This window comes from Coenobita brevimanus, chromosome 88, assembly GCF_032717465.1.
Source record: "Coenobita brevimanus isolate Jiangsu-jjx chromosome 88, ASM3271746v2, whole genome shotgun sequence".
In the NCBI taxonomy this organism is placed as follows: Eukaryota; Metazoa; Arthropoda; class Malacostraca; order Decapoda; family Coenobitidae; genus Coenobita; species Coenobita brevimanus.
Genome location: NC_137041.1, coordinates 4,747,498 through 4,763,215, shown reverse-complemented (window position 1 = coordinate 4,763,215; position 15,718 = coordinate 4,747,498). Strand labels below are relative to the sequence as shown.

General features: G+C 41.2%; 1 protein-coding gene across 1 annotated transcript in view; it reads left to right on the top strand.

Annotated features, from left to right (window-relative positions):
• Positions 1 to 15,718, top strand: part of LOC145411167 (zinc transporter ZIP6-like) — an 89,107-nt gene that overhangs the window by 67,929 nt on the left and 5,460 nt on the right. The window contains exons 10-12 of the mRNA XM_080281221.1: positions 2,192 to 2,342; positions 10,376 to 10,531; positions 14,142 to 14,329. Of these exons, the coding sequence (XP_080137347.1) occupies positions 2,192 to 2,342; positions 10,376 to 10,531; positions 14,142 to 14,329 (495 nt within the window). The remainder of the gene's footprint in view (positions 1 to 2,191; positions 2,343 to 10,375; positions 10,532 to 14,141; positions 14,330 to 15,718) is intronic.

Below are 15,718 nucleotides of genomic sequence, written 5' to 3'. Positions count from 1 at the left end.
GGTTGTGTAGATCAGATATTCATTCTTAGATCTTTAGTGGAAAAGTTTCTAGAGAAGGGAAAGAAGTTGTATGCAGCTTTCATGGATTTGGAGAAAGCACATGACAGGGTGGATAGACAAGGATTGTGGAAAGTGTTAAGAATATATGGAGTAGATGGGAAGTTGTTGAATGCTGTGAAGAGTATGTACGATGGTGCGAAGGCTGCAGTGCGTGTGGATGGTGAACTAAGTGAGTTTTTCTCTTTGAAAGTTGGTTTGAAACAGGGATGTGTCATGTCTCCATGGTTGTTCAATCTGTACATGGATGGGGTAATAAAAGAGGTACAAGGTAGGGTAGTGGATGTTGGAGTGGCCCTGGTGAGAGAGGATAGTGTTTGGAAACTCCCTGTACTGTTGTTTGCAGATGATACTGTGTTGTTGAGTGAAGACGAAGGGGAGCTGCAAGGCTTGGTGGATGAGTTTGAGAGAGTGTGTAAGAAACGGAACCTAAAGGTGAATGTAGGGAAGAGTAAAGTGATGGTCTTTGAGAGAGGTGAAGTTAGTGAATGTACAGCGAGGTTGTATGGTGAGGAATTGGAAAATGTGAGTACGTTTAAGTATTTGGGTAGTGTGATGAGTAAGGATGGAGGTTTGGAGGGTGAAGTGCTTGAAAGGGTACAGCAGGGAAGAAAGGTTGCTGGTTCCTTGAAAGCAGTGATAAGAAACAGGGAAGTGAGCATGGAAGTGAAAAAGTTACTACATGACAGTATTGTGATACCAACTCTAACGTACGGAAGTGAAGCTTGGACATTGTTGGAAGGACACAAGTCAAGAGTGAGAGCAGTGGAAATGAGTTATTTAAGAGGAGCCTGTGGAGTCACGTGGAGAGACAGGCTGACGAATGAGGATATAAAGGAGCGTTGTGGTGTGGATGTGGATGTGATAGGAAGTGTTATGAGGAACACACTGAGGTGGTTTGGCCATGTGGAGAGGATGGAGGGTGAAAGACTGACGAAGAGAGTGTATGTGAGTGAGGTGGAGGGGGGAAGAGGGAGGGGGAGGCCGAGGATGAGATGGAGGGAGGGGGTGGAGAGGTATATGAGAGAGGGGGGTGTGAGTTGGGAGCAGGGCAGTGAAATGGCGGGGGACAGGGCGACTTGGAGGCGATTTGTTTGTGGCCACCCCAAACGGGATTGAGGCGTCTGGCAGTAGATAGATAGATAGATGATAAATTATGGATCTGATGATTGAGTGTTGCCAACTTTTAGGGAAACAAAAGTTATGGTACAGTTATGTGTTTTATGTTTCCTATTATTTGGCCAGTGGCAGAGATGTTACTTATGAGTATTAATGTACCTTAATAACATTTTGAAATATAAAGGTATAGTACAGTTAATATTGTATAATTTCTTGAGAAAAAAAAATAGTAGCTTCTTTAAAATATAAATCCAAATAGAAAAGCTAAATGAGTTGTGATATTTAGTTTTAGTTTAATATGTATATTAATATAATTGCATAGTGGTTGGTGGGGGTGCTCACCATCCACTCACTCGATGTAGTGCTGCTCTTGGGTGACTGCTCTTTCCTCTCATCCTTCATTCTTTCCTTCCTTCCTCTTCTGTCTTTCTTTCCTTCATTCTTTCCGCTTCTTTCTGTCTATAGGTGGCTCTACACTGAGTGGCAAGCCAAATAGTTTCTTGTACTCCAGGAAACCATTTACTATGCTGGGTGGTAACCATATAACCAAACTATGGTGCCTGATGGTTTAGTGGGTAATTAAGGCACTCCAGGAGGATTGAGCTTGTGTAGGGTTATATCCAAAGGGTGGTTGGGGGTTATTGCTCATGTAATGCCACACAGGGATGAGTGAGGCTGGTCACTCTCATCTTAAATGTTAGGACCAACTTGCCTAACCCTGGGCTCCATATGCTTCTCATGGGGCAACACTGGATTGGATGATGATGAGGATGAGGATGTTTAACTCTTTGACTACTGCACACGAGGTTCCTGAAAGTGTCCCTTTTTCCACCATAAAATAAAAGTACTGTATTCCATTGCAGATGTAACATATTCTGTACCATCTTGTGTGCATTACTGCATAGAAGTAACTGTTCTTTACCTTTAGGTGTATGTTCCTGCATGGATGCATTACTGTATGTTTCTTACCTTCAGGTGTATATTCTTGCATATACATAACATTCTTTATGTTCAGGGACGTGGAGAACTGTCATTAATTCTGGACACACCAACATCACCACGTCCAAAAGTGCTGCGTCAAAATAGCAGTAACTTCAACATGGTGCTGCAGGAGTATCATGTTGGTCACCATGGACACTCACACCATGGCCACTCCCACGTCACAGGTCAGACATTTTTTTATACATTAAGACCCATGTGCTTATCAGTTATGGAAACTTCATGGCACCTCTTCTTTACCATTTTATTACTGTATTGAGTGTGTTGATATATTTTGTATGTTATTAATGCAGTTTGTGGAGGTAAAAGAGAGACATAAATGCCATACAAGATAATAGTAAAGGGTAAAGTAAATTGTTAAAAATTGTTATGGTAGAGATGCAAGAAAACCTCCCGAGCAGACAAGAATATGCACCTAGATCTTTGATATACAGTATTTAATCTACTCTTTTGTTTATTTTTACAATTAAGTGCTCAGTTAGTTGCAAGAAGAATGCCTATTATACTTCCATTGCAACCTGTAGAGATAATTTGCCAGTATCCCATAATTTGCAGCACTAATTGTATGCAAAAATTATGGTTTTATTAACATTTCCATGACACACTTTGTAGCAAGGACTCTGAGTATAGAGAATTTGTTTTGTACCAAGTTACTCTTAAAGTAACACCTATTTGTATTTAACTATAGTAGAAGCTCGATTTAACAGACTAATTCAGCCAAACCCTATTCCGTTATCTTGAATTTTCCACAAAATCAAACTCCATAACCAAGGCTCAAACTTTTTCGGTATTTTGAGGTACCTTCCTCTAAATTCTTGAAGGCAATGGTCAGGCCGAGTTCCTGACAATGTGCACCCAAACTGTGCTAACTCTCAATGCCACACACAGCAGTCTGAACCCATGATTAATACCCCCACTTAAATGCATTATTGTTTACAGTGATACATACAATAATGACTTGGTAATAAAGTATGCACACTCATAGAATAAGATGAAGATAATAGTGAACCAAATAGTATAGTAAATAGGGATAGTAAATTACAGTAAGTCTTACCTCCAAAAGTAGGGGTTCTTCACTTGTTGCAGAATTCTGCATGACACAGGTAGCCATACGGGCCCCCACAAACCTGTGAGGCCCAGGGGTGGTTTAGCCACTGTCAGAGTAACCCTCCATTAGCACTCGAGGTGGTACAGGAGTGACAGAGGGGCTGGGGAGCATTAGGGATGGTGCTTCATCTTCTCAGTGATTTCCAATTTCAGAGGAAGAGAAAACCTCACCCTCTTCTTTTCCTGCACCTTAGGCATGGTTCATAAAAGTCTTGGTTCACTGAAACACACACACGCATGCACGAACGCGCGCGCGCGTGCGCACACACACACACACACACACACACACACACACACACACAAATAAAAGTAGTGATCAACCAAAGCTGTTTTACAGCTATATCAGAAGCAAAACCAAAGTAAAAGATATAATACAATCCATTATGGACGAGGGAATCACTTATACATAAGAGAAAGATATTTGTGAAGCGCTAAATAAGAATTTCCAATTAGTTTTTACAGAAGAAAAAAATTTTGAGAGGGACTATGTGGAACACGCATGTCCACACACACTACCAGATATACAAATAACAGAAAAAGTAATACAGGAGGAGTTAAGTAGATTAGACAGAGGAAAAGCAAGTGGTCCTGATGAAATTTCATGTTGGGTATTACGAGAATGTGCAAAGGAGTTAAGTAAACCATTATTTTTAATTTTCATGAAATCCTTGAGTCAAGGGAAACTACCTGATATTTGGGAAAAAGCAAATATAGTCCCATTATTCAAGAAAGGAAATAGCCAAATCCTCTCAACTACCGACCAGTATCACTGACCAGTGTTGTAAGCAAGGTATTAGAAAAACTTATAAGAAAAGCTTGGGTAAATCATCTAGAAAAACACAGTATGATAACAGAAAGACAGTTTGGTTTCAGAAAAGGAAAATCATGTGTTACTAATCTGTTGAGCTACTATGACAGAGTAACAAACACAATACAGGAAAGGGAAGGATGGGTGGACAGTATCTATTTAGATTTCAAGAAAGCTTTTGACACTACCACACCAAAGACTTTTATGGAAACTGTACCATCAAGGAGGAATTTGAGGCAAACTGTTTTGTTGGATGCAAGACTTTCTCATAAAAAGAGAAATGAGGGCAGTACTAAGAGGAAGCTACTCATCATGGAAAGAAGTGACTAGTGGAGTACCACAGGGTTCGGTGCTGGCACCAATCATGTTTTTAGTGTACATAAATGATATAAACAGTAACACTGGAAATGAGAGCTATCTGAATATGTTTGCAGATGATGCAAAAATACAAAGGAGAATTACTAGCACAGACTCTTGTCGGGAGCTACAAGAAGAATTAAATAAACTTCATGAGTGGAGTAGTACATGGCAAATGGAATTCAATGTGGACAAGTGTCATGTAATCAAGTTTGGTAAAAGTGGAAAAAGACCTTATTGGGATTATAAGTTAGGAAATAAAACCCTATACACATCAGAAAGAGAGAAAGACCTAGGTGTGATTATCAATAACAGACTATCTCCGCCTGACCACATCAGCGAGAAGGTACGGAACATGTATACACTGCTTGCAAATATGAGAATAGCATTCACATACATAAATGAAGACATGCTAAGAAGGATAATAACATCATTCATTAGACCAACCCTGGAATATGCATCAATAGTCTTGAGTCCTCATCTCAAAAAGCATATAGACAAGATTGAAAAAGTTCAAAGGGCCGCTACAAGATGGATACCAAGCTTAAGGGACCTAAGCTACGAAGAAAGACTAAATAAACTGAATCTACCAACACTACAGGAGAGAAGGAAAAGAGGTGACATGATAATGCTATATGAGTGCATAGCAGGAAGAAATCAGTAGGACAGAAGTTGTGGAAGCAATGAAGAAAGTTAAATCGGGGAAAGCCCCAGGAATTGATGGAGTGTGTGGTGAAATGCTGAAGCATGGGGGAGAGATAGTAGTAGAATGGATGTGGAAGATGTGCAGATTGGCCTGGGAGGAAGGTAGAGTCCCGGAGGATTGGAAGTCAGGTATAATTATTCCCTTGTACAAAGGAAAAGGGGAAAAAGAAGTGTGTGGTAACCATAGGGGCATTTGTCTTCTTAGTATAATAGGAAAAGTGTATGGTAGGATACTTATTGACAGAGTTAGAGAAAGAACAGAGAAATTAGTTGGAGAAGAACAGGGAGGCTTTAGGAAGGGAAGAGGTTGTGTAGATCAGATATTCATTCTCAGATCTTTAGTGGAAAAGTTTCTAGAGAAGGGAAAGAAGTTGTATGCGGCATTCATGGATTTGGAGAAAGCATATGACAGGGTGGATTGACAAGGATTGTGGAAAGTGTTAAGAATATATGGAGTAGATGGAAAGTTGTTGAATGCTGTGAAGAGTATGTACGATGGTGCGAAGGCTGCAGTGCGTGTGGATGGTGATCTAAGTGAATTTTTCTCTTTGAAGGTTGGGTTGAAACAGGGATGTGTCATGTCTCCATGGTTGTTCAATCTGTACATGGATGGGGTAATAAAAGAGGTACAGGGTAGGGTAGTGGATGTTGGAGTGGCCCTGGTGAGAGAGGATAGTGTCTGGAAACTCCCTGTACTGTTGTTTGCAGATGATACTGTGTTGTTGAGTGAAGACGAAGGAGAGCTGCAAGGCTTGGTGGATGAGTTTGGGAGAGTGTGTAAGAAACGGAATCTAAAGGTGAATGTAGGGAAGAGTAAAGTGATGGTCTTTGAGAGAGGTGAAGTCAGTGAATGTACAGCGAGGTTGTATGGTGAGGAATTGGAAAGTGTGAGTACGTTTAAGTACTTGGGTAGTGTGATGAGTAAGGATGGAGGCTTTGGAGGGTGAAGTGCTTGAAAGGGTACAGCAGGGAAGAAAGGTTGCTGGTTCCTTGAAAGCAGTGATAAGAAACAGGGAAGTGAGCATGGAAGTGAAAAAGTTACTACATGACAGTATTGTGATACCAACTCTAACGTACGGAAGTGAAGCATGGACGTTGTTGGAAGGACACAAGTCAAGAGTGAGAGCAGTGGAAATGAGTTATTTAAGAGGAGCCTGTGGAGTCACATGGAGAGACAGGCTGATGAATGAGGATATAAAGGAGCGTTGTGGTGTTGATGTGGATGTGATAGGAAGCATTATGAGGAACACACTGAGGTGGTTTGGCCATGTGGAGAGGCTGGAGGGTGAAAGACTGACGAAGAGAGTGGATGTGAGTGAGGTGGAGGGGGAAAGAGGGAGGGGGAGGCCGAGGATGAGATGGAGGGATGGGGTGGAAAGGTATATGAGAGAGGGGGGTGTGAGCTGGGAGCAGGGGAGTGAAATGGCGGGGGACAGGGCGACTTGGAGGCGATTTGTTTGTGGCCACCCCAAATGGGATTGAGGCATCTGGCAATAGATAGATAGATAGAAGTGCATAGCAGGAAAGGAGAAAATAGACATAAATGATTACTTAACATATGGAGAAGCATCAGCAAGAGGACACTGCAAAAAACTGCATAAGAAGAGAGGTGATAAAGACGTAAGGAAATTCAGTTTCCCAAACAGAGCAATTGATCAATGGAATGCACTGCCGAATGAAATAGTGTGTGCCAAAACAATTCACAAATTTAAGGATATGTACGATAAATATGGTTTAAGACACGGGACAGTACGAGCTTGACTCATTCCTATAAAGATACAATTAGGGAAGAACAATTAGGTAAGGTAGGTAAGAAACACACACACACACACACACACACACACACACACACACACACACACACACACACACACACACACACACACACACACACACACACACACACGCACACACTGGAGAGAATGTTAAGAGAGATATGGCGGTAGTGTATGTTCCCCCAAAGACGAGAGCATGGAAGGATGACGAATACCATGAGATGTTGTCAGATATGGCTAGCTACTTGCAAAAAATAATTGAGAAAAGCAATAATATAATTTTGGTGGGTGACTTTAATTGTAAAGAGGTGAACTGGGAGGAATGGTACTCGGGAGGCGGCGAGGATTCGTGGGGCACTATGTTATTAAATATAATAATGAATAATGTGATGACGCAATGGGTCAAAGAAGAGACACGGTTTCGAGGTGAGGACACACCAGCAAGGTTAGATTTACTGTTCACTAAAGAACCCGATGTAATAGAATCATTGGAATATCTCTGTCCTTTGGGAAAAAGTGATCACGTGGTCATTGAGTTCCAGATGTTAATAGGAAACGTCGAGCCAAGGGATGAGCTTCATAGACAGGGAAGATACAACTTTGGGAAAGCAAATTTTACAGGATTGAGAAACTTTTTTGAAAATGTGGATTGGAGAAAATTCAGAGAAACAAGAGAGATACAGAGGAAGTGGGATATCTTTCTAGACCTCTATAATTTGGGAGTGGAAAAATTTGTACCAAGAGTAAGAGGGAAAGAAAACAGGAAAAAGGAGTGGTTTAATAGAAGGTGTATGATAGCAAAAAAAGAGAGAGATAAGGCGTGGAACAATTGGAGAAAGAGAGGTAACGACAGAACAAAGGAAGAATATAAAAGAACAAGAAATGAATACACAAGAATACGTAGAGAAGAAGAAAGGAATTTTGAAAAAGGTATAATTGACAAATGCAAGGATGAACCCAAACTGTTTTATAGATTTGTTAATGGCAAACTGAAACAAAAGGAAGGAATCACCAAGCTGAAAGTAGAAGGAGAGGTCTTTAAGGATGCGGCAATGCAAGCAGAAATAATGAACAAACGTTTCCAGTCAGTTTTCACTAAAGAAAAGGAGCTTGTGGAAGGGGAGGGAGTGATTAGAAATGTTCCGGTGATGAAAGATATAAAAGTGGAGGTACAGGAAGTGTATAAATTACTGGAAACTCAAGATGTAAGGAAAGCCCCGGGACCTGATGGAATTTCTAATTGGGTACTGAAGGAATGCAGAGAACAACTGGCGGATAAAATTCACAGCTTAATTGTATGCTCACTGGAAGAGGGGAAAGTACCAAAAGAATGGAAGAGGGCAAATGTGGTACCAGTTTACAAGGGAGGAAACAGGGAAGAACCCCTGAATTATAGACCAGTGTCTCTAACCAGCATGGTCGCAAAATTGTGTGAGAGAATCCTGAAAGACAGATGGATAAAATATCTGGAAGAGATGAATATTTTGGCTGAATGCCAGTTTGGATTCAGAAGTGGAAGGTCATGTGTTTCAAACTTGTTGAGCTTTTACTCAAGAACGATTGATGTGGTACAGGAGAGAGATGGTTGGGTGGATTGTGTGTACTTAGACTTAGAGAAGGCCTTTGACAAGGTACCTCATAAGAGACTAATGTGGAAACTAGAATATATAGGAGGACTAAAAAGGAAACTTCTGGAATGGATGAGAGACTTTTTGAGAGACAGACAAATGAGGACAGTAATAAAGGAAAAGATGTCTGGATGGAGGGAAGTAACAAGTGGAGTCCCTCAAGGCTCAGTGTTGGCGCCAGTAATGTTCCTGATTTACGTAAATGATATGGTAGATGGAGTGAACAGTTATGCAAGTCTGTTTGCTGATGATGTAAAGATCTTGAGGAAGATAGAGGTTGAGGAGGATTGTAAAATAATGCAGGAGGATTTGGATAGGATACACAATTAGAGCCGGACGTGGGAAATGAAATTTAATGTAAAGAAATGTAAAATATTGGAAATGGGTAAAAGTACCAGGAGACTATCACGAATTATTTTTTGGGTAATGAATTAATCACAAAAAGGAGAGAAGAGAAAGATTTGGGAGTGCTGGTCCAAGATAGTTTGTCACCAGAAAAGCACATTAACAAGATAGTTGGAGAGACTTATAAACTCTTGACTAACATAAGAGTAGCATTTCATTATATGGATGAGGAAATGATGAAAAAATTGATAGTGGCCATGATCCGCCCCAGGTTAGAATATGCAGCGGTAGTGTGGTCCCCACACAAAAAGAAAGATATAAACAAAATTGAGAGAATACAAAGAACAGCAACCAAGATGGTCCTCAGTCTGACAGACCTGTCATACAGAGAGAGGCTGGAAAAACTGGATTTGCCTTCGTTAGAGGAAAGGAGAAAGAGGGGAGACATGATTGCGGTGTTCAGGACCATGGTGGGAGTAGATAAAATTGACAAAGATCTGTTTGTATGGGATAAGAGAGCAACAAGAGGACATGGAATGAAATTGAAAAAGTCAAGCTGCTTGAAGGATATCAAGAAATATAGCTTTCCTTACAGAAGTATAGACTTATGGAATAGCCTGGACAAAGAGATCGTCCAGTCTAAAAACTTAAACAAGTTTAAAGTTAAATTCGACTTATTGAGAAACAGCGACGGAAACCCACGAGCATAGTACATTCCGTGTATATCACAATTAGGTATATTCTTAAATATTTGGAACGACTTAGACAAAGAGGTGGTGCATGAGAAAAACATTCATGTGTGTAAAGGTAGACTTGATAAATGTGGATATGGAGACAGGACAACACGAGCATTGCTCAATTCCTGTATACTACAAATAGGTAAATACAAATAGGTAAATACACACACACACACACACACACACACACACACACACACACACACACTGTGGAGTAGTTGTTTACAGTCGGGGGATCAGTGATGTCATCGAGTCCCCACCACTACCCAGGCAGCTTGGCGAGGATGTATGGCAACACCACACACCGCCGGTCAGGAGAGTATTTCTGATATGGGCTCAATGACATACTTGATTTACGGGACTTTTTCCAGTAATTTGGTGGTTTTGGAAATGGAATTTCCATAATGGAAATCTCCTCATTTTAACAGAAGTTTTCCATTAAATTGGGCGAAAAAATACCAAAAGAAAATTATTCCATTACCTCAGGCGTCCACTAAATTGATGTTCGTTAAATCGAGCTTGTACTGTATATCAGGAAAATAATTCTCTCTCTCTCTCTCTCTCTCTCTCTCTCTCTCTCTCTCTTTCTCTTTCTCTTTTTAATATACTTAAACTATGGGTAACATTTCTGGTAGTAGCAAGAATAGAAATACAGTAATAGAGCTATCATTGCACTTAAGGTTTACAGTCATCACATAGTGATAGCATCTTCACACAATACCTTTACATAACTCACAGGACGGAAGGACTCACTGCGTGCTATGATCCTGGTTGGTGACGCTCTGCACACCATTCTGGACGGCATGGCCATTGGAGCAGCATACGGCACCAGTTTGACTGGTGGTGTGGCAACTTCCATCGCTGTACTCTGCCATGAGCTTCCACATAAAGTTGGTGAGACACTGTGTGTGGGTAGTCTCATGATGGCACATTTTACTTTGGGTCTTGATTTTTGCAGTGCTGTGAATTGTTCAAATACAAGAAATTAAAACCATCCCTCAGGGTTCACACCATTTTTGACAACGAAAACCTTCAAAATTGAAAACAGCAAATTTAAGGCCTGGAAAACCCACGAATATGTCCATTATCCCTGGAAATTTCAAGGCCTGGAACTCATGAATATGTCCATTATCCCTGGAAAAATTCAAGGCCTGGAAAACCCTTGAATTTCTCCAGTATACAGTAAAAGTTATTTTTCGGCATCCAATTCCCCGGCAAATCTGACATTTTGGCAGTTTTGAGAAATAGTCCCATTTACGAAAATCTGATCGTTTGGCAGATTTCCCGATTTTTTTCGTCCCCTCTACTGCTGGGGACTTCTTCCAGCAGTAGCAGACTCCAATCAACCCCTTCTGTTGTACATATGTATGTAAGGAACCTACTATAAGTTTAGGTAAGTGCATGTGAACTTGTAGGCCTACTGTACCATTACATTTGTATACAGTATGTTCACTAATTTCTTTATTTTTCATATTCATGTATAGTACTGTATTCATTACAGTATTGTACAGTATCACACAGTATACAGTACTCTCTCCAAACACATTTGTAATGATATGAGTAGTGATGATAGTGTTCACCGAAACATATAAGGTACTGAGTGGGTAGGGTTTTTGATAATTCGGCAATTTTGATTTTTCGGCACTTGCCTGGTCCCATAGATGCCGAAAAATAGGACTTCTACTGTACCTGGAAAACCCTTGAAGCAGCTCCAGCAATTTAGGTCTGAGTGAGCGATAAACCAAGCATGTGGTTGTCATGTAGGAATACTGAAATTTGTGGAAGGAAAGCCTCCCCATTGGCTGTAGGGTGAATATAATCTCAACCAGTCGGATTCGGCCCTTTCATTAATATGCGCTCCCGGTGACTGCTTCAGGCCTCCGCACCTATTCTCACTATTTCAGTTGAAATATTGTTCCAAAGAAGCACCCATCTAGAGAGATAAGATTCATATATGTTTCATAATTTATATTTGTTTTGTGTCTGTGATGTCATTGGCTTCGTTGACAGGATTTATATATGGAAATGTTGCATCATGTGATATCTATCTATCTGTGTATAGCCAGATACCATAATTCTGTAAGGGCTGTCGTTTGGCTTTGGGTTTAGTTGTCTTACAGGGAGAGGCACTAGCTCTCTGCCAACCCACTTACGGACACATAGACAACGTGTATGGGTTGGTTATATGGTTGCCACCCAGCATTGTAAATGGTTTCCTGGCTCACAGGAAATCAAATTGGCTTTTCAGTCAGTGTACAGCCACCTGAAAAGGAAAGAAGCATACTAAAAAGTGACAGGATATATGAGGGAAATAGGAGGAGAGGAGGGCAGACACAGATAAAGAATGATGAAAGTGAAGGAAGAAATAGGCAGCACTACATCGTGCATCGTGAGTGGATGTTGGTTGCCACCACGTACCACATATAGTTGTATAAAATATCAGCATGTCTCCTATGCTCCTCATGGGGTAGCACTGGATTAGATGATAAATGAACGAATGAATTAACATAACAGTGATAAGAAACAGGGAAGTCAGCATGGAAGTGAAAAAGTTACTACATGACAGTATTGTGATAAATGGAAGTGAAGCTTGGACATTGTTGGAAGGACACAAGTCAAGAGTGAGAGCAGTGAAAATGAGTTATTTAAGAGGAGCCTGTGGAGTCACATGGAGAGACAGGCTGACGAATGAGGATGTAAAGGAGTGTTGTGGTGTGGATGTGGATGTGATAGGAAGCGTTATGAGGAACACACTGAGGTGGTTTGGCCATGAGGAGAGGATGGAGGGTGAACTACTGACGAAGAGAGTGTATGTGAGTGAGGTGGAGGGGGGAAGAGGGAGGGGGAGGCTGAGGATGAGATGGAGGGATGGGGTGGAGAGGCATATGAGAGAGGGGGGTGTGAGTTGGGAGCAGGGCAGTGAAATGGCGGGGGACAGGGTGACTTGGAGTCGATTTGTTTGTGGCCACCCCAAACGGGATTGAGGCGTCTGGCAACAGATAGATAGATAGATAGAATTAACATACGTGTTGAATTATATTTGTTGTGATTGAACCAGAAGTCAACTTAACTGTTGGTGTTGTAAATTAGGGTATATGTTCTCTGATTCCATCAGACAGCAGACAAGAATCAAGTTGGCATTGTAATCAGTTATATATACTGTTGTGATTCTGTCCTAAAACAAGAGAACCAGACATGTATGCAACCACAAGTTATAGCTTTCTGTCAAAACCATTGGATTTTATAATTATTGTAAGTTAAGACTGACTCTTATTTGTAATGTTACTTTTACATCAAGCAATAGGTAGGGGCACCCATCATCCATTCTTTTTGTGTAGTGCCACCATCTTCTTCCTTCATGTCATATTATTCTTCTTCTGTGGCAGTCCTCTCTTCTTATTCTCACATACTTCCTGTAACTATTAATTACTTTTCTTTCCACTTCAAGTGTGTCTATCCTGAATGACAAGGCAAAGGGCTTCCTGTAAGTCCGGAGACCATTTACAATGCTGGGTGGTAACCATATAGCCAAATAACAGGGTGATGTGGACCCTACTGTGGTTCCCCTGTTAAACTGGGTGAAGATGCAAATGCAGCATTCACCCGAGAACAAGACCTCTACGATAGTCCCTGTGCCTTACTATGATGAGGTACTATCAGTTGCATGGAAACATTGGGTCATTGCATGGGATGCCCCTGCAGGTGTGATTGCTTGCCTGTGGTTGATGTGTCTACTTGATCAGACAGACTGTGGTAGTGCAACAACAAGAACATCAACTACTTTTACACAGCAATTTTTTTTTTTTTTTTAATCCATTTTATTGTCACATTATTATGCATTGTTTTGCGTATTTTTATTACTACGGGTGACTTTACACTTCCTCTTCTGTCTTTCTTTCCTTCATCCTTTCCTCTTCCTTCTGCCTATGGGTGACTTTACACAGAGTGACAAGCCCAATGGTTTCCTGTACACTAGGAAACCATTTGCTCTGCTGGGTGGTAACCATGTAACCAAATTATGGGGTCTGGTGGTTTAGTGGGTAATTTAGGTGCTCCAATTGGATTAAACCTATGTAGGTTTATATCCAAGGGGTGGATGGGGTTTGTTGCTCATGTAATGCCACTCAGGGATGAGTGACGCTGGTCACTCTCGTCTTAAATGTCGGGACCAACTTGCCTAGCCCCGGGCATCTACGCTCCTAATGGGGCGGCATAGGAATGGATGATGGATGGATGGATATTATATAATTTCCCTCAATGCTAAACAATACACATCGTCATCATCATCAAAAATATATTTTGGATTGGAAGAAAGTGGCTATTTCAGCTACACACTTCTGGAGATTTTGTGTTAAAGTTATGTCAAAGGATTGTCTTCTGTGAGAGTGAGATGCATGAGGTGAGTAGGTGTGTTGTGCTTTGAGGGACTGTGTGATAGTGAATTGTTTGTATTTTGTGTTTGTGTCTTGTAACAGAAGAGTTATTTATAACACTAATTTTGCAGGTGACTTTGCACTTCTTTTTGAGATGGGCATGAAGCTAACACAGGCACTGAAGATGTTGTCGCTGTTGTGGATGTTGTCACTGGTGGGTGTGATCATGGGTGTGCTCCTGGGCTCCATCCCTACTGCCTCACCATGGATATACTCCTTTACTGCAGGAGTTTTCATATACCTTGCTCTCGTTGACCTGGTGAGTTTGCATTTGCATTTTCCCAGCTATATTTATCTAGTTGTAATATACAGGATTTAAACCAAGCCTGTGTTGGCCTTCCTCCATGTTTGCTATTATCCACTCTGCTTTTGAACACAGTAATGTCCTTTTGTGATATTACCTCCCCATCCAAACTGTTTCGAATACAGTATCTATACTTCTGTATTTTTTTTTTTTTTTTTATGCGAGGAAGAAGGAACCAAAGGCCATGAGCCCGCAGTAACAGTTCCCTCAAAGAGAAAAACAAAATACAATAGAGAGCCAAACTCAAGATCCGATCATTTTGAGATGCCAGGACACACTGCATTTGAAAGACTGGAGATCATAGGCAGCAGGAAATACAGACAGAGGGAGACAGTTCCAGAGCTGACCTGTTGCATAAATGAAAGACTGGAAGTAACGGTTAACTCTTGCATTAGAGAGTTGGACAGAAAAGGGATGAGAGTTTGCTGCCAGACGGGTGCTACGCGCCTGTCGTAGAGGTGAAGGAATGCAAGCAGACAGTTCAGAGGAGCAGTGACCATTAAAGTAGCGATAGAAAAGAGATAAAGATGCAACAGTGCGGCGAAGAGACAGAGGTTGAAGGGAGTCAGTAAGAGGAGGAGAGTTAATGAGACAAAAAGCCTTTGACTCCACCCTATTGAGAAGGGCTGTATGTGGGGAGCCTCCCCACACATGAGAGTTGTACTCCACACAGGGGCAGATAAAACCCCTGTATAGAGTCAACAATTGTGCAGGGGTAAAGAAAGAGCGGAGTCGGCTTAGCACACCCATTTTCTTGGAAGCTGATTTTACAAGAGATGTAATATGGTCTTTCCAACATAAGTCCCGAGTAAATGAAACCCCAAGCATGTTCAAGGATGATGCAGGATTAAGCTGAATATTATTAAACATTAATGGGTATACCTGTGGAAGATTTTGTCGGGTTGATAGGTGTAAGAACTGAGTCTTAGATGCATTAAAAACAACCATATTATTTTTACCCCAGTCAGAGATACGAACCAAGTCAGACATTAGGTGTGCCATAGCCTCATCCCTTGTTTGTTGAAGCAACTGTTGAGATGGGTGTTGCGGGAACCGAATGGAAAGGTGAAGGGTGGAGTCATCAGCGTATGAGTGGATAGGGTTAGATGTACAGCTGAGAAGATCATTGATGAATAAAAGGAAGAGAGTTGGTGATAGGACAGAGCCCTGAGGAACACCACTGTTGATAGATCTAGGAGAAGAACGATGGCCGTCTACAACAGCGGCTATAGAACGACCAGAAAGGAAGCTAGCGATGAAGGCACAGATAGAAGGATAGAAACCGTAGGAGGGCAGTTTGGAAATTAAAGATTTATGCCAGACTCGATCGAAAGCCTTTGAGAT